At 41.7% G+C, this 24,717-nt stretch overlaps 1 protein-coding gene and 1 non-coding gene across 2 annotated transcripts in view; one reads left to right on the top strand and one right to left on the bottom strand.

Moving 5' to 3' along the window:
• UBE2V2 (ubiquitin conjugating enzyme E2 V2) overlaps positions 1–6,096 on the bottom strand; it is a 33,252-nt gene extending 27,156 nt beyond the window's left edge. Inside the window, exon 1 of the mRNA XM_061171701.1 lies at positions 6,022–6,096. Coding sequence (XP_061027684.1) covers positions 6,022–6,037 — 16 coding nt within the window. The 5' untranslated portion in view covers positions 6,038–6,096. The remainder of the gene's footprint in view (positions 1–6,021) is intronic.
• Positions 6,097–7,126: 1,030 nt separating this feature from the next.
• LOC133077495 (U6 spliceosomal RNA) lies at positions 7,127–7,230 on the top strand. The gene has a single exon (XR_009697764.1). It is a non-coding gene; the product is annotated as a U6 spliceosomal RNA (small nuclear RNA).
• The last annotated feature ends 17,487 nt before the right edge of the window (positions 7,231–24,717 follow it).

Genomic DNA, 24,717 nt, shown 5'->3' with positions numbered 1-24,717 from the left:
TTGAAGCATGCCTGCTATCTGGCTATATAACTCAATGTAACATTAAACCTCACACTTGGCAAGGCAGGGCTTAGACTCCTACCCTCTGTCATGTGGTAATCCTGTATAATAATCATAATCAGATCATCACTTAGAACTTACATATGTCAACATGATGTTTTTAAAACAAAGAGATAGACGATGAAGTACATACCAAAAGCCAGACTTTTCATCTTAACAAAGTAGAAACAATAGATAAATTGGACTTTACCAAAATTTAAAACTTTGGGGTTTCAAAGGATACCATCAAGAAAATCAAAAAACCTACAGAATGAGAAAAAATACTTACAAACCGTACATCTAATAAGGAACTTGTATCTAGAATATATAATAACTCCTACTACTCAACAATAAAGAGACAAATAACGCAAATTTTTTAAGACGGACAAACCAGAAATGAACCCAAACTTATGTGGGCAATTAATCTACAACAAAGGAAACAAGAACATACACTGAAGAGTGACGTCAATAAATGGTGCTGGGGAAATCGGACAGCTACATGCACAAGAATCAAACTGGACTACTCCCTCACACCACACACAAAAGTAAACTCAAAATCCGTCAACGACTTAACTGTAACACCTGAAGCCTTAAAATTTCTAGAAGAAAACTTAGGCAGTATGCTCTTTGACATCAGTCTTAGCAATAATTTTTTGGACGTCTCCTCAGGCAAGGGGAAAAAAAAGCAAAAATAAGCAAATGAGACTACATCAAACTAAAGGCTTTGCACAGTGAAGGAAACTATCAACATAACAGAAAAGAAGCCTATAGAATGGGAGAAGACATTTGCAAACACTACATCTGCTAAGGGATTAATATCCAAAATATACAAAGAACTCATACAACTCAACATCCAAAAAAGCAACCTGATTTCAAAACTGGGCAGAGGATCTGAATAAGACATCTTTCCAAAGACACACAGATGGCCAACAGGCACATGAAAAGATGATGCTCAACGTCACTAATCATCAGGGAAATGCAAATCAAAACCACAATGAGATACCACCTCACACCTGTCAGAATTGCTGTCATCAAAAAGACAACAAAAAACAAGTTGGCAAGAATGTGGAGAAAAGGGAACCCTTGTGCACTGTTGGTGGGAATGTAAATTGGTGCAGCCACTATGGAAAACAGTATGGAGGTTCCTCAAAAAATTAAAAATAGAACTACCATACAATTCAGCAATTCTACTCCTGGCTATTTATCTGAAGAGAACAAAAGCACTATTTCAAAAAGATATATTCACCCTTATGTTCATTGCAGCATTATGCACAATAGCCAAGATAAGAAAGCAACCTAAGTTCCCATCAATACATGAATGGATAAAGATGATGTGGAAGGTGCACACACATGCGTGCACACACACACACACAAATACACTGTAATACCATTCAGCCATAAAAAAGAATGAAATCTTGCCATTTGCGACAACACGGATGGACCTAGAGAGTATTATGCTGAGAAATAAGTCCCAAAGAAAAAGGCAAATGCTGTATGATTCCACTTACATGAAGCAACCAAAAAGTTTATAGAATACAGTGTGATACAGAAGCAGCATCAAAGAACCTGAAATCAAGAAACTAGCTCTGGACTCAGCATCTAGCTAAGTAATCTTGTGAAAGTCATTTCATATCTAGATAGTCAGTGCTCATCTATAAAATAAACTTTGCCTAGAGCCTAAATGATTCATAATGTACTTTCCATGAGCACTACTATTCCAATATATGTATAAGGACCTATACAAGCCACAAGGACCTCTCTCCCCTTCTGTAGTTTCAAACCTTGCTGAGTTCCAACTTAAACTGAAAATAACATCTGCTCTTACACAAGTCAGCAAAGACTGTGTAAACAAGAATACACTTCCAAACCCAGTCCTGAAGTCCCATCTTACAATAATATCTCAAAGATTTACTTATAAATACATCTGCTCTTTTAAAGCAGTTAACTACTTTTGAAACAAACTTTTGAACACTGGATTTCATTCCATTTATTCTAGTCTACATACCTCACATCCATTTTGAAATTTTGCGTCAAACAGCTCCACAAATACTTGCTAAGTGGATGTTTCCACATATGGGCAATCTCCGCTTTTCATGGTTTCCACACGCGTGGCTTTCAGTTACCACGGTTTAGTGAGACACCAGTCCCCCAACAACAGGGTTCAGACTCCAGTCTCCACGGTACGCAGACAATGAGTAAGCGCACAGAGCACACACGTGGTGCTAGCTCCTCAGTCCACAGGTCACCATGTGAGTCACAGACGAGCAGTCCCAACCAGCAGCCAGCACTCCACAGCTTTCAGTGTGTAGGTGAGGGCTCACTGCACATCTCTCACTCAGTTAACAGACAGCAAAGCATGGAATAAAGTTGCCTCCTTGTCCACCAGTGACAGTCCATAAAAATAGCCAACAAAGATGAAAGTCCAGCAAAGAAACAGGAACTGGCAACACGGGAAGTGAAATTTGAACAAATGTAAAGACAGTCACAGAAGAAATTTGACCGTGGGAACGTTGGAGAGACTCCGGAAGACCAGGCAGAGGAATTCTGTGAACGTGAGCTTATTGACATAAATGAGGAAAGGAGATGTAGGAAAAGGATGACCGTGTCCCAGAGGAAGTGAAAAACTTCACAATAAAGAAACTCTCAGAGATATTTCCTAACATTGAAAGCACAAATGACAAAATACTGGAAGCAGATCCAAATTTAGGAGTATGACAATTCACCAAAGCACAGAAAAGATGCTTGTTCCACATAAGTTATACGATAGGAAGATGAGGCAAGCATTGTTCAAACTACTCTTGACAAGCGTTTTATAAAGAAACAAAAACACTCTAATTCTTAATCTCTCACGTTTAAACTACAGTGTACTAAACAAACGCTAGTTTTACTATTTTTTCCATTTTTCCTATATGCTTGTAACCCCAAGAATTTTTCAATGTTTCAGCAAACATTTTCAAAGGTCAAAGAATAATCATAATTTTTCTCACTTAGTAAGATTGCTCTGAACAGTTTCAGTTTGCCACCCAAACTACCATGCAAAGGGAGGACTGCTGATAGTAAGGTTGTATTGCTTGACGATATTATCAAGAGCAAACATATGTCAAGAGCACCCAGGTTCCTAACTCACATAGACAAATCTACCAGGCCTGTTATTAAAGTCTCAAGAGGGAAATACCCTGGACTATTACAGTTCAGCTCTTGTATTGTTTAATTTCCAGGTTCTATGATTTACACCTGCAAATCTCTTCTTCTGTTACTACTCCCAAGTTCTGCCCATATCCACAAATCTTCATCCTGAAGATGGGGAAAACAAACAAAATCATGTAGTCCAACCTTCTCATAGAAGGGACGGAAAAGCAAGGCTTAAGAGACTCATTGCACGCCTAGCATGGTAATCTACCAGGGCAGCAGGGGAGTTAAAACACGGCTCAACCCAGTTCCTGTTCCCGTATACATAATGCTTCCCACTTCTGAAAAAGGTAATCAGGCTTCACTGTGGTTGTTTTCCACCTACATGGCTTACGTAGACCTACCACACTTTTTAATCTAACATTAATACTTCTATTAGTGCTGAGATGTGATTAAATTTTTGAATCACAGGTACTAAATATACTAACAAATTTCTATCCCAAAGAGTCGTGTTTCTTAAGCCGTGTCCTATGAAATCATCTTGACCCCCAGAGGTGACTGTCTCTTGGGAAAGGGGAACCTAGCCAGTGGGGTCTCCACCACAGCCCTACTTCCGTCCACGAGAAGCATCTGACAGTCTGAAACAAGGATTCTGCTAGGAAGAGAAGTATGAAAGCCACTCTCAAGCCTAAAAGGAAGTAAGATTCCTGATTTCAGGATTATTCCAAATTCATAGCTGCTCATGATGGAAAAAGCACTAGACTGAGAGTAAAAAACCCGGATTCTGATCTGGACTCTACTGCTAACCAACTATGTAAAACCTTGTATTTCCTCAGGCCTCAGTTCACTCAACTGCAAAACAAGAGAACCAAATGGTATGGCAAAGTATCGGTCAGCTTAGAGGTCTCAGTCTAGTTAGAATTCTTCCTGCCAATTTTTCTTCCAGTAACAGAAAGACTAAAAGCATATGATTTAGATAATGCAAGTTAAAATATAATGCTTTAGTTAAAATTAAAAAAAATATCTGTCAGATGTTTTTTTCTTTTCGGACTATTAAACAGCTATTTTTATCAAGATTATTTTGGCTTAAATAAAAAACATGTACAGTACACCCTAATTGTAAAATTTCAAGCTTTATCACATTTATTTCACAAATACACGGGTACTGTTTCCCTCCCTTGCTACCAAGAGGCAAACAATACAAAAGGAGAACTAAGAGAAAATATAATTTAAAAATAGTTTCGAAACATAGTCCAAAACTGCTTCTGCACTCCTCTCTCCCCAAGATGAATGATAGTGTCAATGCTGTAAAGCACAGAAAAGGAATAAACGGCATGAAATTCGCCAAGGCAATTTTTAACAACAGTTTCAAAACAAATTTCAGAGGTTTAAGAAAACATCAACTAACTGCCTAAAAAATATTCTTTCTGATTACGCTCAGGTTTCGAATCTCATAAATTTAAAAGCAGCGTAAATGTAACAATTAGAATGCTGAAATATAAACTAGAAAATACAGGCTTCCAATGTACAATAAACGTGCTAGTAACCTCTCAGCAACTTCTTTATAATTCATAGTCAACTTCCAAAAATGACTCACTGTGGTTAACAAAGAGCACCTGCCATTAACATAATCTAATCATTGGTCTTTTCAAAATATTTCCACACTCTCACATGTACAACGTTAGAGGGGAGAAAAATCGTGCTGAAATAAAAAATGAAATCCACAAAATGAAGACTATCAATCAAATTGAAGCACACCACTTTATTACTAAATTTTCAAGAACCTTCAGGTACGAAGCACAACTCTTAAAAAGACATGGAGTTTTAATGCACAAGCACACTCGATTTCAAATAGCAAGGACAGTAAAGTTTTAACACTAAAATGTCACTTTTTAAATCATCCACGCTTTACTAGTAGTTAGCTCTGACCCCAAGTGTACCGAAATAGCTCCCCAACGCTAAAATCGTTAAACAGCTTATCCTGACACCTGTACGTAATAAAGATGCGATACAAAAGACGCAATTCTTCATTAAAATGAAGGTAGAATAGCACTACCTTAAAAGTACCCATCACAACATACACCGAAGCCTTCCACTTTAGTACACAAAGACTTGAAAATTCGTGTTATGCAATGATGGCATGAAATACAAAACCACACTGTTCCACAGCCACGGTTCAATAATGACTAGAAAAATTAAAGACCAAACGCATTAACGTTTTAAGTAATAAAACTGTGCCCCTTTAACATTTTGTAATGGTCAAATTTCTAAAACCTCAGTGTTCATACCTAATTTCAACGTCTGTGCTCAGAGGAAACCAAAACTGTATTCAGTACGAGAGAGGAGCGGAACAGCTAATCTAAGAAACCGCTTTTTCTTCAATTAGCGTTCACCTCGCTCCTTGCTTCTATTTAGTCTGCACCTCAGTTTTTCACTCCAGCGAAAGAAAGACCACACGCATTCAGTCGGATAAGAACGGCCCTGTCCTCCGCCCACGTCAGGACGAGCCGGGGGGTCGGACCCGCTCCATCCAGGACCCCCACGCGAGGCCTCGCGCGCCCAGGTGGACGCGGCCCGCCCGGGCTCCCCTCCTCGCTCCCGCACCGCCCGCCAGAGCCCCGGGCGAGCCGGCCCGGCCCAGCCCAGCCCCCAGGCGCGCAGCCGACGCGCGGGCACGACCGCCGCCCCGACGGCCGCCAGGACCCTCCCTGCTCCGGCCGCGCTCCGCGGGAAGTCCGGCGGCCGGGGGCCCGTACTCCGGCTTCTCCCACACCGCCAGGCCGGCCGCCAGCTGCGCGCAGAAGCGCAGCGCGGGTTGGGATGGAAAAGCAGGCAGCCCGACAGGGTACTGACCTGTGGAGACCGCCATCTTCTCCTGCAGCCCGACGCACCGCCCAGACGCACGCGACGTCCGCACTTCCTCCGGGAGCGCCGCCGCCCGCCCCGCGGCTTCCGGCCCCAGGCTCCCGCCCCACGGCTTCCGGCCCCAGGCTCCCGCCCCGCGGCTTCCGGTCCCAGGCTCCCGCCCCGCGGCTTCCGGCTTCCTGGGACGGTGCTGCCAAATCAGAGTGCAAGGGTGCAGGTTAAGCTCATGGAACAGACTTGAGTCAGTCACCGTGACGGAGAGCAAGAGCGCGAGGCCAGAATGCTCGGGAGGGGAACGTGCTCCGAGAGCCCGCGCCGGCTCTGACGTCATAGGCGTGCGTCGGAGCAGGTGCGCGAGCGCCGCCCAGAGGGCCGTCCTCGGTCGCGGGGGAGGGTGGCGTCTGTGTGGAGTTCGACGAAGTGCCTGTGGAAATGAGGCCTTGACCAGACAGGGGCGTTGACGGTTCCGTCGAAAATGATTCAAGAAGTGACAAAAAGTTTAAGGAGTCCTTCGAATTAAACCACCTTGTTCATGCTTTCTTTTGAGATAGGCACGCGAGAGAAATGTGATTGAAGTCTGTGTCTGAGTCTAGAAAGTTGCTTCCGCTTGTGAGTGATTGGGGAGCATCACTGCGTCCGGAGGGCGGAGGTGCCCACGCGGCTCGGGCGGCCGCGGGGACGACCGGGACGACCCCCGAGGCCATGACGTCCCCCGGGGCGCGCGGACCCCTCCCCGCCCCGGCCCGCATGAGTGGGGCTCGTTCTGCGGCCGGGCGGTGGGCCTGCTGGGTGGGCTGCTGCTTTCCGTCCTGCGCCCCTGTTTACCCGTCCCTTGCACTCGGCGGAGGCTTGGGGAGGAGACAGACCCTCCGCTGGGTTCTGAACGTGGAGGGGGTGTCAGTGCTTGGTCCCAGCCACGCCCCCTAAAATGAAGCGGCCGAGCGGGCGCTGTTCGGTTCGCTCTCTGCGGTGGGAAGCCTCTGCCGCGGCTCCCGGTGGCCCTCTCCTGGCCTCATGCCTTGCTCTTTAATATGCCCCTGCCTTTTGTGGGAGCTGTGTTTACTGACCAGCTTCCAGTGAATAAGATGAGGCAGTGCCCACTGCGGCGGCACATACCCTAAAATTGGACCGGCGCAGGGAGGATTAGCGTGGCCCCTGCCAGGATGCACGCAAATTCGTGAAGCGGCCCATGTTTTACGGAAATCTGAGCAAGAGTGGGTATCCGTGTACGTATGACTGACTCACTTTGCTGTGCAGCAAGGAACCAACAACACTGTAAAGTGACTCTACGCCAATAAAAATCCATTTTAAAAGAAAGAATAGAATAAGACAGAAGTGTGGGGTATTGCTTCTGAGATTTTGTTTAAAAAGACTACACTGCAAGGACTTCCCTGGCGGTGCAGGGGTTAGGACCCGGCGCTTCCACTGCCCAGGGCCCAGGTTGGATCCCGGGTGGGGGAACTAAGATCATCCCACAAGCCGCGTGGTGAGGCCCCCCCAAAAAACAGAAAACAAAAAACGACTGCTAGCTTGCATACCTTGCTCTCTTGCTCCCTCTGAGGGAAGCCAGCTCTCATCCTGACAGCTACCTTACAGAGAAGCCCACGTGGCGAGGAACATCAGCCTCTGGCCAGTAACTAACCTTGAGGAAGTGAAGCACTCAGTTCCACAACCTGAGGAGCTGAATCCTGTCAGCAAACATGGCGGGGTGAGCTCGAAAGCAGACCCGCCCCACTCAGGTCTTCAGGTGACACTTTGGCCCAGGCCAACACCTTAAGGGCCACTCTGCTAGAGTCCTTGAGGCAGAGGACCCCAGGTAAAGGTTGCCTGATTCCTGACCCCCCGAAAATGAGGTAACAAATGTTTGCTGTTTTTGGCCACTACATTTTGGCATCATTTGTTCTGCAGCAGCGGGAAACTGATAACACTCTTACAGTAGCCAAGGTGTGGAAGCAACCTAAGTGCCCATCAGCAGATGAGTGGATAAAGAAGACGTGGAATATATATACACAATGGAATATTACTCAGCCGTTAAAAAGAATGAAATTTTAGCATTGTCAGCTACATGGTTGGACCTGGGGGGTATTATGCTAAGTGAAGTGAGACAGAGAAAGACAAATATTCTGATGTTTTCACTTGCGTGTGGAATCTAAAAAATGAAACAAAGGAATGAATGTAACAAAATAGAAACAGATTCTCACATGTAGAGAGCAAACTAGTGGTTACCAGTGGTGAGAAGGAAGGAGGAGGGACAAGATGGAGGGGATTAAGAGGTACAAATATTGTACAGGACAGGGAATACACCCAATGTTTTATAATAACTTTATAAATGGAGTACAATGTACAAATTTAGAATCACTATGTTGTACACCTGAAACTAATATAATATTGTAAATCAGCTATACCTCAATTAAAAAAAAACTTTGTAAATTTCTCTTGAGATTTCATCTTTGCCTCGGGTGTCATTTAGAAGTGTGTTATTCAGTCTACACATATTTTGGGAGTCAGTGAAGGTTTCTGATGCATGGTAATGGTTACTCAGTATTTGTAAGATTAGCTAATGTACAATAACAGTAATCAGTTATATTCTTGCCTTCTTTGTTGTAGATTAATTGACCACAGGTGTATGGTTTATTTCTGGGCGCTCCATTCTGTCCCGTGGATCTATGTGCCTGTTTTTGTGCTCATTTCATACTGTTTTTTTGGTGTTTGTTTTGTCAAAAAGTTTATTTGGACTCACTGTTTTGGCAGAAGCATCTGTACATCAGCCTACTGGTAAGCCAGTGGTGTTTGTAAGTGCCTTTACCTTGTAGACCCTGGGTTAGGGACAGAGGAGGAAACCAGAGAGACAGATGACAGTCCAGGAGAAAGGGAAACCTCACTCGCATACACTGGTGTTTCCACACAGCTCATTTAATGGAAATTGTTAGACCTGGACTAATCCTGTCTTCATTATCTAACTGTGCAGCCCTCTGTAGATCTTAGTTGCCTCATCAGCAACTGATGGGTGAGGACTGAATGATAGCATCTTGCTGTTTTGATTAATATAGCTCTGTAGTATAGTCTGAAGTCTAAGAGTGATGCCTCCAGCTCTGTTCTTCTTTCTCAAGATTGCTTTGGCTATTCAGGGTCTTTTTTTGATTCCATACAAATTTTAGAATTATTCTAGTTCTGTGGAAAATGCCATTGGTATTTTGATAGGGATTGGTATAAAGCTTTTTTTTTGGCAATGCTGTGAGGCTTGTGGGATCTCAGTGCCCTGACCAGGGATTGAACCCAGGCCCCGGCAGTGAAAGTACCTAGTCCTAACCACTGGAATGCCAGGGAATTCCTGGGATTGCTATAAAGCTTTTTAAAAAATGAAAACAGAACTTGTCAAAATTTGTGGGATATAGTGAAAGCAGTACTTAGAGGGAAATTTTGAGCATTGTATGCAATGTTAGAAAAGAAGAGAGACGTGAAATCAGTCATCTAAGCTTCCACCTTAGGAAACCAGAAAAAGAGCCAATTAAATCCAAGGTAAGCAGAAGCAAAGAAATAATAAAAGTTAAGAGTAGAAAGCAATGAAATTGAAAACGGGAAATCCATAGAGAAAATCAACAAAACCAAAAGCTGGTTCTTTGAAAAGATCAATAAGATCAATAAGCCTCTAGCCAGGCTAACAAGATAGAACACACATATTACTAATACCAGAAATGAAAGAGGGCACATCACTACAAATCCTATTGACATTAAAAGGATAATAAAGGAAGACTATGAACAAATCTATGCCCCAAATTTGACAACCCAGATGAAATGGACCAATTCCTTGAAAGATACAATTTGCCAAAGCTCACAGACAAAATAGTACGAATAGGTCTCTATGTATATTATAGACCTATACACTAAAGAAGATAAATCAACAATCGGTAACCTTCCAAAACAGAAAGCACCAGGCCCACCAGTTTCACTGGTAAATTCTATCAGACATTTAAGGAAAAAATTATACCAATTCTCTACAAACTCTTTCAGAAGATAGAACAGAGGGAATACTTCCTACCTCATTCTGTGAGGTCAGCATTACCCTACTACCAAAACCAAAGACATTATAAGAAAAGAAAACTACAAACCAATCTGTCTCTTCAACATAGATGCAAAAATCCTCAACAAAATATTAGCAAATAGAATTCAGCACTGTATAAAAAGAATTACACACCATAACCAGGTGGGATTTATCTCAGGGATGCAAAGCTATTTCAACATTCAAAAATCAATGTAATTCATCATATCAATAGATTATAAACAAAAGCCACATGATCATATCAATAGATACAGAAAAGCATATGATAAAATCCAACACTCATTCATGACAAAAGCTATCAATAAAATAGGAATAGAGGGGACTTCCTCAACCTGATGAAGAATATCTGCAAAAAGCCAACAGCTGACATGATAAAGGTAACAAACTAGATTTTCCACTAAGATCAAGAACAAGACAAGGATGCCCCTTCTCACCACTCCTTTTCAACACTGTACTGGAGAAGAAAGAAATAAACTTATTTGTTTGCCAATGACATGATTTCCTATGTAGAAAATCTGAAAGAATCAACAAGAAAATCTGGAACTAATAAGCAATTATAGCAAGGTTGCAGGATACAAAGTTATCATACAAAAGTCTATCACTTTCCTATGTATCAGCAATGATCAAGTGGAGTTTGAAATTAAAAACACAGTACTAATATAAGCACCCCCAAAATTAAATACTTAGTTACAAACCTAACTACATATAAGATCTATCTGAGTAAACTTACAAAAATCTGATAAACAAAATCAAAGAAGAAATAAATGGAGAGATACTTCATGTTCATGGATAGGAAAACTCAATATCATCAGGATGTCAGTTCTTTCCAAATTAATCTATAGATTCAATGTGATCCCAATCAAAATCCCAGTATGTATCCTGATTCTAAAGTTTATACAGAGAGGCAAAGACCCAGGGTAGCCAACACAATATTAAAGGAAAAGAGCAAAGTTGGAGGACTGACCCTGTTCGAATTCAAGACTTTCTATGAAGCTACAGTGACCAAGACAAAATCGTATTGGTGAAAGAATTGATAAATGGAACAGAATAGAGAGTCCATAAATAGACCTATATAAATAGAGTCCACTGATCTTTGACAGACAGCAAAGGCAATACAATGGAGCAAAGGTAGTCTTTTCAACAAGTGATACCTGAGCAACTGAACATCCAGATGCAAAAAAAAAAAAAAGATTCTAGACACAGACCTTATGCCCTTCACAAATATTAACTTGAAATGGATCACAGACTGAAGTATATAATGCAATACCATAAAATTCCTAGAAGTTAACATAGGAAAAAGCCTAGATGACCTTGGGCTTGGCAATGACTTTTTAGATAGGACACTGAAGGTACCATCCATGAAAGAACTGATAAGCTGGACTTAAGTTAAATTAAAATTTTCTGCTTTGCAAAAAACACTGTCAAGAGAATGAAAAGACAAGCCACAGACAGGAGAAATATTTATAAAAGACCCATCTCATAAAGGACTCTTATCAAATTGTAAGAACTTTTAAAACTCAACAATAAGAAAACAAACAGTCTGATTGAAAAGTGAACCAAAGACCTTAGCAGACACCTCACCAAAGAAGAAATACTGATGGCAAATAAGCACATGAAAAGATGCTGAACATATGTCATCAGGGAAAGGCAAACTAAAACAGCAGTGAGATATTGCTACACACCTATTAGAATGGCCAAACCCAGAGCACTGACAGCACCAAATGCCAGTGAGGATGTGGAGCCACAGGAATTCTCGTTTGTTGCTGGTAAGGATGAAAAATGGTGCAGCCGGGGCTTCCCTGGTGGCACAGTGGTTAAGACTCCGTGCTCCCATCACAGGGGGCTGGGGTTTGATCCCCAGTTGGGGAACTAGATCCCACATGACGCAACTAAGAGTTTGCATGCCGCAACTAAAGATCCTGCATGCAGCAAGGAAGATCCCACACACAGCAACAAAGAGCCCGCATGCCACAACTAGGACCCGATGCAGCCAAGTAAGTAAATAAATAAATAAATAAAAAATTTAAAATGGTACAGTCACTTTGGAAGCAGTTTGGCAGTTTCTTACAAAACTAAATATACTCTTCCTATATAATCCAGCAGTTTTGCTCCTTGATATTTACCCAAAGGAGTTGAAAATTTATGTTCACTCAAAACGTACACATTAATGTTTATAGTAGCTTTATTCATGATTGCCAAAACTTGGAAGCAGCCAAGATGTTAGTAGGTGAATGGATACATAAACTGTGATGTACAGTATGTAAACAGTGGAATATTATTCAGTGCTTTAAAAAATGAGCTATGAAGTCATGAAAAGACAGGGAAGAAACAAATGCATATTACTGTATATTAAGTGAAAGAAGCTAATCTGAAAAAGGCTACATACTGTATGACATTCTGGAAAAGTCACAACTGTGGAGACGGTAAAAAGATCAGTGGTCGCTAGGAGTTACAGGAGAGGGAGGGATGAGTACGCAGAGCACAGAGGACTTTTAGGGCAGTGGAACTACTCTGTATGATGTTATAATGGTGGATACATGTCATTATACATTTGTCCAAGCCCATGGAATGTACAACACAGAGAGTGAACCATAATATAAACTATGGGCCTTGGGTGATTATGATGCATCAGTGTAGGTTTATTGTAACAAATTTACCATCTGGTCAGGGGTGTTGATAATGGGGGACACTATGCATGTGTGGGGCAGGGACGTATATGGGAAATCACTCAGTTTTGCTATGAACCTAGACTGCTCTAAAAAAAAAAAACAAACTATTTAAAAAAAATCTTCTCCAGTGGCTTTCGTCGTACTCAGCTGAAGTTCTTGCAATGGCCTGGAAGGCTCTACATGGTCTGTTCCCAGGCCTGCTCCCTTATCTCCCATCTTCACCTCCTATTCCTCTCCTCTTTGCTCTTTCATACCCAACCCACGTGCTTCCTCACTATCCCTCCAACAATGAAGATTCACAACCACTCCAGGGTCTTGTCACTGACCACTGCTTCTACTTGGACCTCTTTCCCTCCCAGTACATCTCAGCTGAACATCATCCCTGCCCGCTTCTTGCAGTCTCTTGCCAGTACCTCTAGAGGTTCCCCTATTTTCAGTCAGGCTGATCAGATCCCATCACCTGGGATTTGGACAGGGATTATTGCTGGCTATGTTCTGCTAGAGCAACCTCCCAGGGGAAGGACTACAAATTTCTGCTGTCCATTCCAGCCACCCCCGGACGTAGTGCATCCTTTCTGAAGTGTCTCGGCAGGCAAAGCGGTAGGGTGAAAGTAGACTCATTATTCACCGTGTACTGAGAGCTGACTGTTCAAGCCCAGAACCCCGTAAGTAAGTGTTTTCACCACAGTGCCAAAATTAACGTGTCGGCGCTCTCAATTCTCCTCCTCCTGTTAGAGTACTGACTGGTTGTCATGGTGTTAAGTCCACATTCAGTGGGTCCGTTCTTCTTCCTCACATTCAGCAGCTGGAGTATTCTTAAATCTAAATAAACAGGAGATAATGAAAACCAAGATAATACAGATGGAATTTGTTGTTACTCCCTTGTTTTTGTTTTTGTTTTTTCTGTGAAGGGGATTCTGAGGAACATTGGTAATGTTTGAAGTTTTAAGTCCATAGATGGGAAGAATGGACAAGCACTGAAATAATGTGAACTGCATATGCTAAAAGTAGGGAGATGACTCAGGATTACAGAGAACTCCTTGAGAGGGAGGATCTGACATAAAGTCATAAATTTCCTAGATATCTAAATTCCTTTTTCTTTTTTAAAGAAAAGAGATAACAAAATAAAATATTTTGTTAATAATTCTGTAATAATTTATTCATGACTATTTCTTTAACACATCTACTTCTAGTTTCTTTTTTTTTTTTTTTTAATTTGGTTGCGCCAGGTCTTAGTTGTGGCAGGCGGGCTCCTTAGTTGTGGCTCGCTGGCTCCTTAGTTGTGGTGTGCGAACTCTTAGCTGCAGCATGCATGCAGGATCTAGTTCCCTGACCAGGGATCAAACCCGGGCCCCCTGCAGTGGGAGCGTGGAGTCTTAACCACTGCGCCACCAGGGAAGTCCCTACTTTTAGTTTCTTATACACCTTTCAGATAAACATTTTTATAATTCCTCTTATAGTCTATATATTATTTACTACTTTCAGTAAAAAATATTTTTCCATTCAATCTTCATAATTTTAAAGGCTTTAAAATATTTATCACATTATCAAGCCATTCTCTTAATTTTGGACATTTGTCTGCTTCCAGGACTCTTCCTAGAACAAGTTCCTCTATCTATATCTTTAGGCAGTTAGGGGAAAGGCCAGAGGTTCTTCCTGAATCTTTTGGGCCTTAAAAATAATCATCCTAGGGACTTCCCTGGTGGTCCAGCGGTAAAGAATCTGCCTTCCAATACAGGGGACACGGGTTCGATCCCTGGTCAGGGAACTAAGATCCCACATGCTGCAGGGCAACTAAGCCCACACGCCACAACTACTGAGCTTGCGCGCCTCAGTGAGAGAGCCTGCGTGCTGCAAATTACAGAGCCCACGTGCTCTGGAGGCCGCACACCACAACTACAGAGCCCATGCGCCCTGGAGCCTGCACACCACAACTAGAGAGAGAAAACCCACACGCCACAACGAAAGATCTCGCATGCCTCAACGAAGATCCCACGTGCTGCAACTAAGACCCAACACAGCCAAAAAAATAAAGAAAATATTAAAACAATCAGCCTAAATTAATCCTCATGTTACCGAAGCGAACTCTGGTTTGCTCACCTGAAGTGCAGCAAAGCCAATCTACCTGGTTGTGGTGAAGGAAAGTACAGTGTTTACTCACAGGCGCCAAGCAAGGAGAACAGGCAGCTAGTGCTCAAAGGACCCGAACTCCCTGAGGACTTTCAGGGAAGGGTTTTTAAGGCAACATTAGGGGTGAGGGTCGCAGGGTGTGGGATCAGCTCATGGACATTCTTCTGACTGGTGGTGAGGTAACAGGGTGATGTTTTGGGAATATTAATCATCAGTCTTCTCATTCCAACTGAAACCACACAACTGGTCTCAGGAATTAATGCAGCTCAGGTTCTTTATGTCTCAGCACAGAAAGAATTCAGTGAGGGACAGAGTGGGAGGTAAGCAGTGGATCTGATTAGTATAGGACGCTTGTGAAGGCTACAAGAAGAAATGGAAAATCTGGATAAACCTGTAACCAGTAAGAAGATTGAATCAGTTATAAAAAAATTTCCTAACAAAGAAAAGCCCTGGATCAGATGGCTTCACTGGTGAATTTTACCAAGCATTTAAAGAATTAATGCCGATCCTCTCAAATGCTTCCCAAAAATTAAAGAGGAGGGAACACTTTCTAATGCATTCTGTGACGTCAGCATTACACGATACCAAAGCCAGACAAAGACACTGCAAGAAGAGGAAACGGCAGACCAATATCCCTTACGGATATTGATGCAAAAATTCTCAACAAAATATAAAAAATTCTCAACAAAAATACCATAAGCTGAAATCAGCAGCATAGTACAAGGATTATACACCATGACTAAGTGGGTTATATTCCAGGAATGCAAAGTTTGTTCACATAATACACCACATTAATAGAATGAAGGAAAAAAATCACATTGTAATCCCTATTCATGCAGTGAAAACATTTGACAAAATTTAACACCCTTCCTTGATAAAAACACTCAACTAGAAATAGAAGGAAACTTCCTCAAGATCATAAAGGCCACATATGAAAAACCTATAGCTAACAACATTCTCAGTGGTGAAAGACTGAAAGCTTTTCCCATAAGAAGTTTTAGAACAGTTAGGCAAGAAAAAGGGATAAAACTTATCCAAATTGGAAAAGAAGAAATAAAATTATCTCTGTTTGCTGATGACATGATCTTGTAGAAAATCCTAAAACTTCCACACACACAAAAAAACTTTTGGAACTAAGAACCTAATTCAGCAAAGTGGCAGGATACAAAATCAACACACAAAAGTCAGTTGCATTTCTATACACTAACAGTGAACAATTTGTGATGGAAATTATGAAAACCGTTTCATTTATAATGGCATAAGAAATAGGAATAAATTTAACCAAGGAGGAAAAAAGCTTGTACACTAAACAGTGTCGAAAACATTGCTGAAAGAAACTAAAGAAGACATGCATAAATGGAAAGCCAGCCCATGCTCATGGATTGGAAGACGCAGCCTTAAGATGGAAATACAGTGGTGTCCCTGCAGGTCAGCAGACAGCAGAGCAGCCTGGGCAGACGGGTGTCGCCAGGACCTGCAGGGAAGGCGGTGCCCTTGCCGTCGGGGCTGTGCTCGCAGCTGCTCCTGGGGGAGGGGCCTTCCTCCGCCCACAGGTGAGCAGGCAGCTCTGGGCCCCGGGAGAGTGCACCCGCTGACGGAACGGCTGCTCCCTTACTGCCCCTTGGTCTCCCGCAGACACCTCCTGGGCCAGCCCAGCCCAGACAATCCAGGGAACGGAATTCCACGAAACACAGTTCCAGCTTGACCAGGCTGACAGCAAACACAGCCACCACACCTACAGAATACTTACAACCCGAGAACTAACTGAAGGGTCTGTTTGTTGGCAAGTCAGGAGGCTGTGAATGCTCATGTGAGGTCACTGGACTGTGTTCTCAAATGACGTCTCCTGCCTGTTGTCTGTCTAAGAATTCAACGTGCACGGTTGAGGACACTCATCATGTTGGTTTGCACAGAGCCTCTTTTTACCATTCAAACCATAATTTTATGCTTGAAGATATGTCAGCAGGATTTATGAAACATATTTTAGATTATTTCCAGTTCATAAATGATTTTCATAGTGCTAATGTGTATGCATATATGTCTAATTATTTTAGATATTTCTGAACTTACAGTGACTTCACTCTTTCCTTTTTCTTTTCCACCTTGATCTAAAGTAGAGTACTTTTTTCACACGCTATTTTCAGAACTAAGTGTATCTTCTGTTGGTTGAAATAGGTGTTTCAATTACTGTCTCTCTGCTCTTGCCATTTATAAAACACTTGAAATTTTTTTAAAACTTTAAAAAAATATATTTATTCATTTATTTATTTGGCTGCACTGGATCTTATTTGTGGCATGTGGGATCTTCGTTGCCGTGTGGGATCGTTCTTTTTTTTTACTTGCGGCACGTGGGCTCATAGTTGTGGCACGTGGGCTTGTAGTTGTGGCATGCAGGCTTGTAGTTGTGGCACACGGGTTCATAGTTGTGGCATGCATGCGAGATCTAGTTCCCTGACCTGGGATCATACCCGGGCCCCCTGCATTGGGAGTGTGGAGTCCTAGCCACTGGACCACCAGGGAAGTCCCAACACTTGAAATTTTTTAATGCTTCTGACATTTTCAGACTTAAAGAAGTAAAAGGAAAAATTGTAAAAGACTTTGAAATGAACTGAGAAGCGCACTGGGTGTATGTGAGGGAAACGTGTTGTCTGGGTGACCTGATTCTGCAGGTTCTCTGCTCTTTTTGCTGTCTTTGAGCTATTTTACAACTCATTAATTTGTAAAAAACTGATAACAATGGCCATGATTTTTGTCCATAGAAATACAAATTGTGTCCAGTGATTCCCATAGATTATTCCCTGTGTATAGTCCCATTTTGCTTCAGTTTATAAATTAATACCAATTTTCTTCCATTTTTCACTTGACCCAGTCGTAATTTCTTATTGATTCTCTGATTAACTAGTAAGTTAAAACCTTTGACACTGTCATTTTATCTATCTCAGTGTCTTGATTATATCTTTTAAAAAAATTTTACCAACAGCAAGGAGCTTTATTTATATTCCATACAGTGGATTTCAGTAAGAGCTCATGGGACTACAAGTGCATTCCAGTTGTATTTATGTATTTATTCCACTTCCATCAAGCACTCAGGCCCTGCACTGGGTCCTGGGGAGGAAAGATGAGACCCACAGCAGCAGGTACAGAAAGCACGTCGCTGCAGAGCTAACATCCCAGAGAGGAGGTTGCAGGGCAGTGGGAGGACCGGAGAAGGTTCCTGATCTTGTAGAACAGGTGGGAGTCGGTCAGAGAAGGCATTTTGTGCAGAAGCACCGAATGAGGGGGAGCATGACACACCCAGAGGTGAATGGGGGGCAGCTGAAGGAAGGTTGGCGCCTTCGTCCACTTGGGCTTCTATCACAAAATAAAGTACCAGAGACTGGGTGGCTTATACGCAACAGAAGCTTATTTCTCATGGTTCTGGGGGCTGGGAAGTCCAGGATCGTGGCACCAGCGGGTTCAGGGGCTGGTGAGAGCCCTCTCCCGGGATTGCAGAAAGCCGACTGTATCCTCTCGGGATGGTCGCTCTGGGGTCTCTGTTATGAGGACACTACTCCCATTGTGGGGCTCTGCAATCACCTCCCATATGCCCGCCCACTAATACCATCACCTTGGGCATTAGGCTTCAACGTAGGAATTTTAGGGGGACTCAACATTCAGCCCACAGCAGTTGGAGAGATGGACACGGGCCCCTGCCAGCCTGAGGAATGAAGGTCCTACTAAGCAGCTTTGGGAGTCATTGAAGGACTGCACGTGGTAGGTCCCACAAACAGGAAGCTGTTTCTGCAGGAAGAGATGCTGCTCTGTCCTTAGAGGCAGGGAAGGAGAGTGCCTCGCCGCCCACACGGATCAGCTGCTGCTTCTGCATCTGTAGTATTATCTGAAATTCAGGGGCAAAGAGCTCTGCTCCTAAGTGGCGTTGGAGTTGGACAAAGTGGAAAAAATTCTGTTTTGCTCCTCTTTGATGTATATTTCATCTTAAGTTTATCTGAGACATTTTTCTAAAGAAGACATACAGATGGCCAACAGGCACATGAGAAGATGCTCAACATCGTTAATCATCAGGGAAATACAATCAAAACCACAATGAGATACCACCTCACACCTGTCAGAATGGTTGTCATCAAAAAGATAACAAACACCAAGTGCTGGTGAGGATGGAGAAAAGAAACCCTTGTGCACTGTTGGTAGGAATGCAACTTGGTGCAGCCGCTGTGGAAAACAGTATGGAGGTGCCTCAAAAAACTAAACATAGAGCTGCCATATGACCCTGCAATTCCACTCCCAGGTACATATCCTGAAAAAAAACAAAAACACTAATTGCAAAAGATACATGCACCCCAATATTCACTACAGCATTGTTTACAATAGCCAAGATATGGAAGCAACCTAAGTGTCTATCAACAGACAATTGAGTATTACTCAGCTATGAAAAAGAATGAAACCTTGCCATTGGCAGCAACATGGATGGACCTGGAGGGTTTTATGCTGAGTGAAATAAGAGAAAGACAAATACTGTATGATATTTATATGACCCTAAAAAGTAAAACAAACTAGTGAATATAACAAAAAAGAAACAGACTCACAGATGTAGAGAACAAACCAGTGGTTACCAGTGAGGGGGGCATGGTAGGGGTTATGGAGGAGTTAGAGGCATAAACTACTATGTGTAAATAAATAGGCTAACATTATACTGTACAGCACAGGAATATAGCCAGTGTTTTATAATAACTATAAATGGAGCATAACCTCTAAAAATTGTGGATCACTATGTTGTGCACCTGAAGCTAACATAATATTGTAAATCAACTGTACCTCAATAAAAAATTTGATACATCTGTGCAACCTTCATATCTAGTTATTAATATGCAGAGGGCACAAGATGTAAAAGCAAAATATTATTATTTTAAACAAACAGGCTTATCAACAACATGAATCAGTCTTTCCTTGGTGGATAAAGTTCTATTTTCTTTAATAACAGCTACTAATTAAGCAACAGAATAGTTTACCATGACATTAACCTTGTTCTAAAAGAATCATTAATGTGTAAAATCAACAGTTTGGAAAGCACCTGTACCCCGCAGTCAAAGCCTATTTCATGGAACTGTCTGTTCTTTGTCCACGAGAAGTTGAGTTTATGTAGGATTATCTACAATCTGGAAATCTGACACTGAGAATAAGTGAGCAGAGTATTTCACACGCTTGATAATTCGCCAACCTGGCATCTTTTCTTCTGAAGGCCCTTCTCACTTACAGATTCATTCTGAGCAAAATTTCACATTTGACAGTGTTTTGATGTGTAAGTCCTTCCAGATATTTTGCATGTTGACAGCAAACTCCAGAGTTACAGTGCAAGCTGGGATAATTCGGCAAGTTTAGGTTCTGGGACAGAGCAGCTGGGAGGATTGGCTAGGGTCACAAGGAGCAATGTTATAAATGCTTGGCGATGGTTACTGAGTGAGTAACCAAGGACGGGCTGTGCCTGGTGCTGAAGCTTTCTGCTCTGTGACTGTCCATAATTTTTACTTCTTTGCCTGCCTTTACTGTATCCTTTTTTAATTTACAGGAGTCTTGTAAGAAACAGTCATTAAACTTTATTCCTGAGTCCAATGTGGTTTTGCTATAATAATGCCAAAAGTCCTGAGGAGGAGCATGCCGCCAGTTAAATCATTATCCTCTAGCGCTTTAGCCCTTTCCAAAGCTCCACGGTTCAGGGGGAAGAGGTTTCATACACTTAAAATACACATCGCGGAGCTTGAGTTTGGCCCTCTGGTTGCTCAAAAGTTCAGAATGTATCTGATCAGGTAGAAGTAGTTTTCAGGGATCTTTTACTGTAAACCCTGTTTGAAATAATCACCGCGGATAGCTTATAGGAAGCCTTAGCACAGATGCTATATGTTATATAATATTATGTCACAGTATAATTTTCCAACTAAGGAAAGACTGTTTTCATTTTTGTGAGATGGTGTGTTTAGGGCTCACAGGGCTTCAAGCCTGTCAGATCACACACTTCGCCTGTGAAATCCCACTGAATATCGAAGAGTCTGCGCCGGAAGCCCAGGCATCTGAGCGGCAGGAGGGACGTCAGGGACCGCTAAGTGTTACGAGCCGAAAACGCCACCGAATCAGATGTTTCCATGTAAAGGCTGATGCTGTTCTGTTGGGGCAAAGCAGGGCCCACCTGTCTCACTGCTCCCAGGTGGCTCTGGAACAAACGCTGCGGAAGGCTGCCCCTTCCCGGCAGACAGCCTCCTACCCTTGCAGAGATCGGCCCTGCATTTCAGCCCTCAGCGTGAGGAGACACCACAAAGGGGAGGCGGGTGCACCAGCTGCTTCTCTTTCACGGGGGAACACGAGCTGGACCGGTGTCTTCCTCCAGCCCTCCCAGTTCGGCGGCCGCAGAGAAGTGCCTGTGAAATGGGAGCAGCACTGCCCCGCGGGGCTGCTGAGAAGGGAGAACATGGCACGTGGGCTCTGCGAGGCGTGTTTGTTAAATAAAACGCGGAGTCCATTGCTCCGTCTCTGCAGAGGCCGATAAAGCCTGGGGAGAAAGGGAAGCAGATTTTAAAGTTTATAACTTTCCATTTGCAGCAATAGACAGCAGTGAGAGGAGAGTCCAAAGGATAAACACCCCTGAGGTTTTTTGTTTTCAGATTCCACATGAAAGTGAGATCATAACAGCATTAGTCTTTCTCTGTCTGACTTATTTCACTTAGCATAATACCATCTAGGTCCATCCATGTTGTCACAAATGGCAGGATTTCCTTCCTTTTTGTGGATGAATAATATTCCATTGTGTGTATAGTTACATACATATATATATATATATATAATTTCACATATATATATATATGAAGGACTGCACGTGGTATAATAATATAATATATAATATATATAATATATATAATATATACTATATAATACATAATATTATACTATATACTATATACTATATTATATATTATATATAATATATTATATAATAATATAATATAATATATATAATAATTATAATATATATTATATATAATATCATATATAATATAATAATATATATTATATATAATAATATAATATATAATATATAATATATATTATTATATAGTATATATATTATATATAATATATAATATATTATATAATTATAATAATTATATAATATATAATATATAATATATATAATTATATATAATAATATATTATTATATTATTATATATTACATTATTATATCATAATATATATTATTATATGATATTATATATTATATATTATATATTATATATTATATAATTATATATAAAATATATTATATATTATATAATATATAATATAATATATAATATAGATATATTATATATATAATTATAATATATAATATAATAATTATAATATAATAATATATTATATAATATATAATACAATAATATATAATATAAATATATTATATATATAATATATATAATATATAATAGATAATATAATTTTATATATATATATATAATTTCACATCTTCTTTATCCATTCATCCATCAATGGACACATAGGTTGTTTCCATGTCTTGGCTACTGTGAATAATGCTGCAATGATCATGGGGCCCATGAGGTTTTATAGATTGCTCTTTTTATCTGGAAAATTTGTAGTTGCCTTGGAAAAAGTCCCTTCCTTCATGGAGCTTCTGTGCTAATGGAAGCAGACTAACAGCAAACTCTTAAACAAATACATATATGAGACAATTTCCCACCATGATAAGTGCTGAAAAGCAAACAGGGTAACAGAATAAGAGCGGCAGAGGTGGCCGCTGGCTCCGTTCTTCAGGGCAGGTGGTTAGAGAGGGGCCCTTTTAGGAAAGGGTCGCAGCTCAGATCATGGGGCAGGTGTTGTAGGAAGCCCTGGAGGGGCCCAGGCAGCAGCGGACAGCTGAGGAGGGCAACTTGTGGGGCCTCCCTGGTGGCGCAGTGGGTGAGACTCCGCAGTCCCAGTGCAGGGGGCCTGGGTTCGAGCCCTGGTCGGGGAACTAGATCCCACATGCATGCCGCAACAAAGGAGCCCTTGAGCCGCAACTGAGGAGCCCGCCTGCCACAACTAAGACCCAGTGCAAACAAATAAATAAGTAAATAAATAAATATTTTTAAAAAATGCGGCTTGTGATCCTGAAGCAGAAACATGTATTTTTTTAGTTTTGCTATGAGCATCATTGAGACAATTGATGAAATCTGAATGTCTGTAGATTGGGTAACTATTAATTTTTTTAAAAAATTTATTTTATTTTTTTTGGCCATGCCACCATGTGGCCTGCGGGATCTTAGTTCCCCAACCAGGGATCGAACCCGTGCCCCCTGCAGTGGAAGCATGATTCTTAACCACTGGACAGCCAGGGAAATCCCTTAATTTTTCGATCGTTATGAAATCATTCTGTGGTTATTATATAAAGTAAGGTTACTGGTTTTAGGATATACATGGTTTTTAAGAAGTATTTATAAGTAAAGGGGCATCCTGTCTATAACTTAGTCTCAAATAATTAAAAAAACTTTATAGATAATGGTAAAAGCAGGTTCGAGGAAATGTAACAAAGGAATTTGAGTGAAAGATAAATGGGAATTTTACTAACCTTACAACTTTTTTGTAAGCCTGAAACTTATTTCAAAAAGTTTTAAAAATTAAATTGCAGAGGCATTTTAAGAAATGACCTCAAATTTAATAAGTAACAGCACTTTCTTAAACTAAACATTTCCTAACCTTGTGCTAAGGGTGAGTCATTACCTTCTGGGTTTCTTCATTCTTGCTGACGTTTGATTCCTCGGGTGGAGTTGGTTATATTTATGATGGATACTGGGAGTACAATGGCTTGTGTATGTGTATAAATCAAGTAAGGCTGTTCCAACTAGCAAGTCTGGGTATCTTTCAGGGTCAAAATTGGAGGGAAAACTTCAAATGCAATTACATTATACTGTAACATTTAAAACATATATTTGTAGGAATTGAGCTGAATTGTATTGTCCTGGTAAGAAAAAGCTACATTCTACTTATTTTGTTCACAGGAATGTGGTCGGGCACTGACCACGTGCCAGTCGAAGGACTGAAGATTGAGAGGAAGACGAGCCAGGATCTGGCCTGGGCAGCCCACATCTGTGCCAACAAACCACCTTCTACAAACGGGAAGGTGCCGGGGAAGGTGCCGTCTTTCCTGCCCCGATACTCCTGAGGGTGAGTGCAGAGGCTCAGCCTCCAGGGGCAGCTCTCGGAATTGGGGTGAAGGCAGAGCTCTCCCGTGAGTCACCCTCTTCCTCTTCTGCTCCACTGCCTACGAACACCCAACAGGCACCGTCGGCTCTGCCCTGACAGGATGAGCCCCTCCTGGCTCTCGGAGACCCCCAGACCACGGCGCAATTACACAAGTGACCGGAAATGCGCCCAATTGAATAAATTTAGATCCACCAAAACGGAAGCCTCATTATGTTCATTCGACTCAAATTCCCTTAAAATCAAACTTTATTTGCAGCCGTAAGCTCCATGTTGGCACTGAATCACAAGGTTTAGAAGAATATCACTACTGTGTTACCGCAGGGGGAAAGCATCTGAATCAACAGATAGGGGCGCCCCAGAAGGCTCGAGGACTGAGCACACGCGCCACCTAACTTCCTATGTTCTAGCCATGACTGCAGGCGGAGGTTCAGTTTGGTGGAAGCCTGTCTTCATCTCCTGTATCACTCGTCTATGATCTACAGAACTGTGTAAAGGAAGCAGCTCCAGAACCTGATGGCAGCAATGCTGTTTGTTTTGGGGTTTTTTAGTATTTATTGATTTTGGCCGCGCCAGGTCTTAGTTGC

Source organism: Eubalaena glacialis, chromosome 17, assembly GCF_028564815.1.
Source record: "Eubalaena glacialis isolate mEubGla1 chromosome 17, mEubGla1.1.hap2.+ XY, whole genome shotgun sequence".
Lineage (NCBI taxonomy): Eukaryota > Metazoa > Chordata > Mammalia > Artiodactyla > Balaenidae > Eubalaena > Eubalaena glacialis.
The sequence above is the reverse complement of the archived record's forward strand: the minus strand, read 5'-3'. Positions and strand labels throughout refer to the sequence as shown.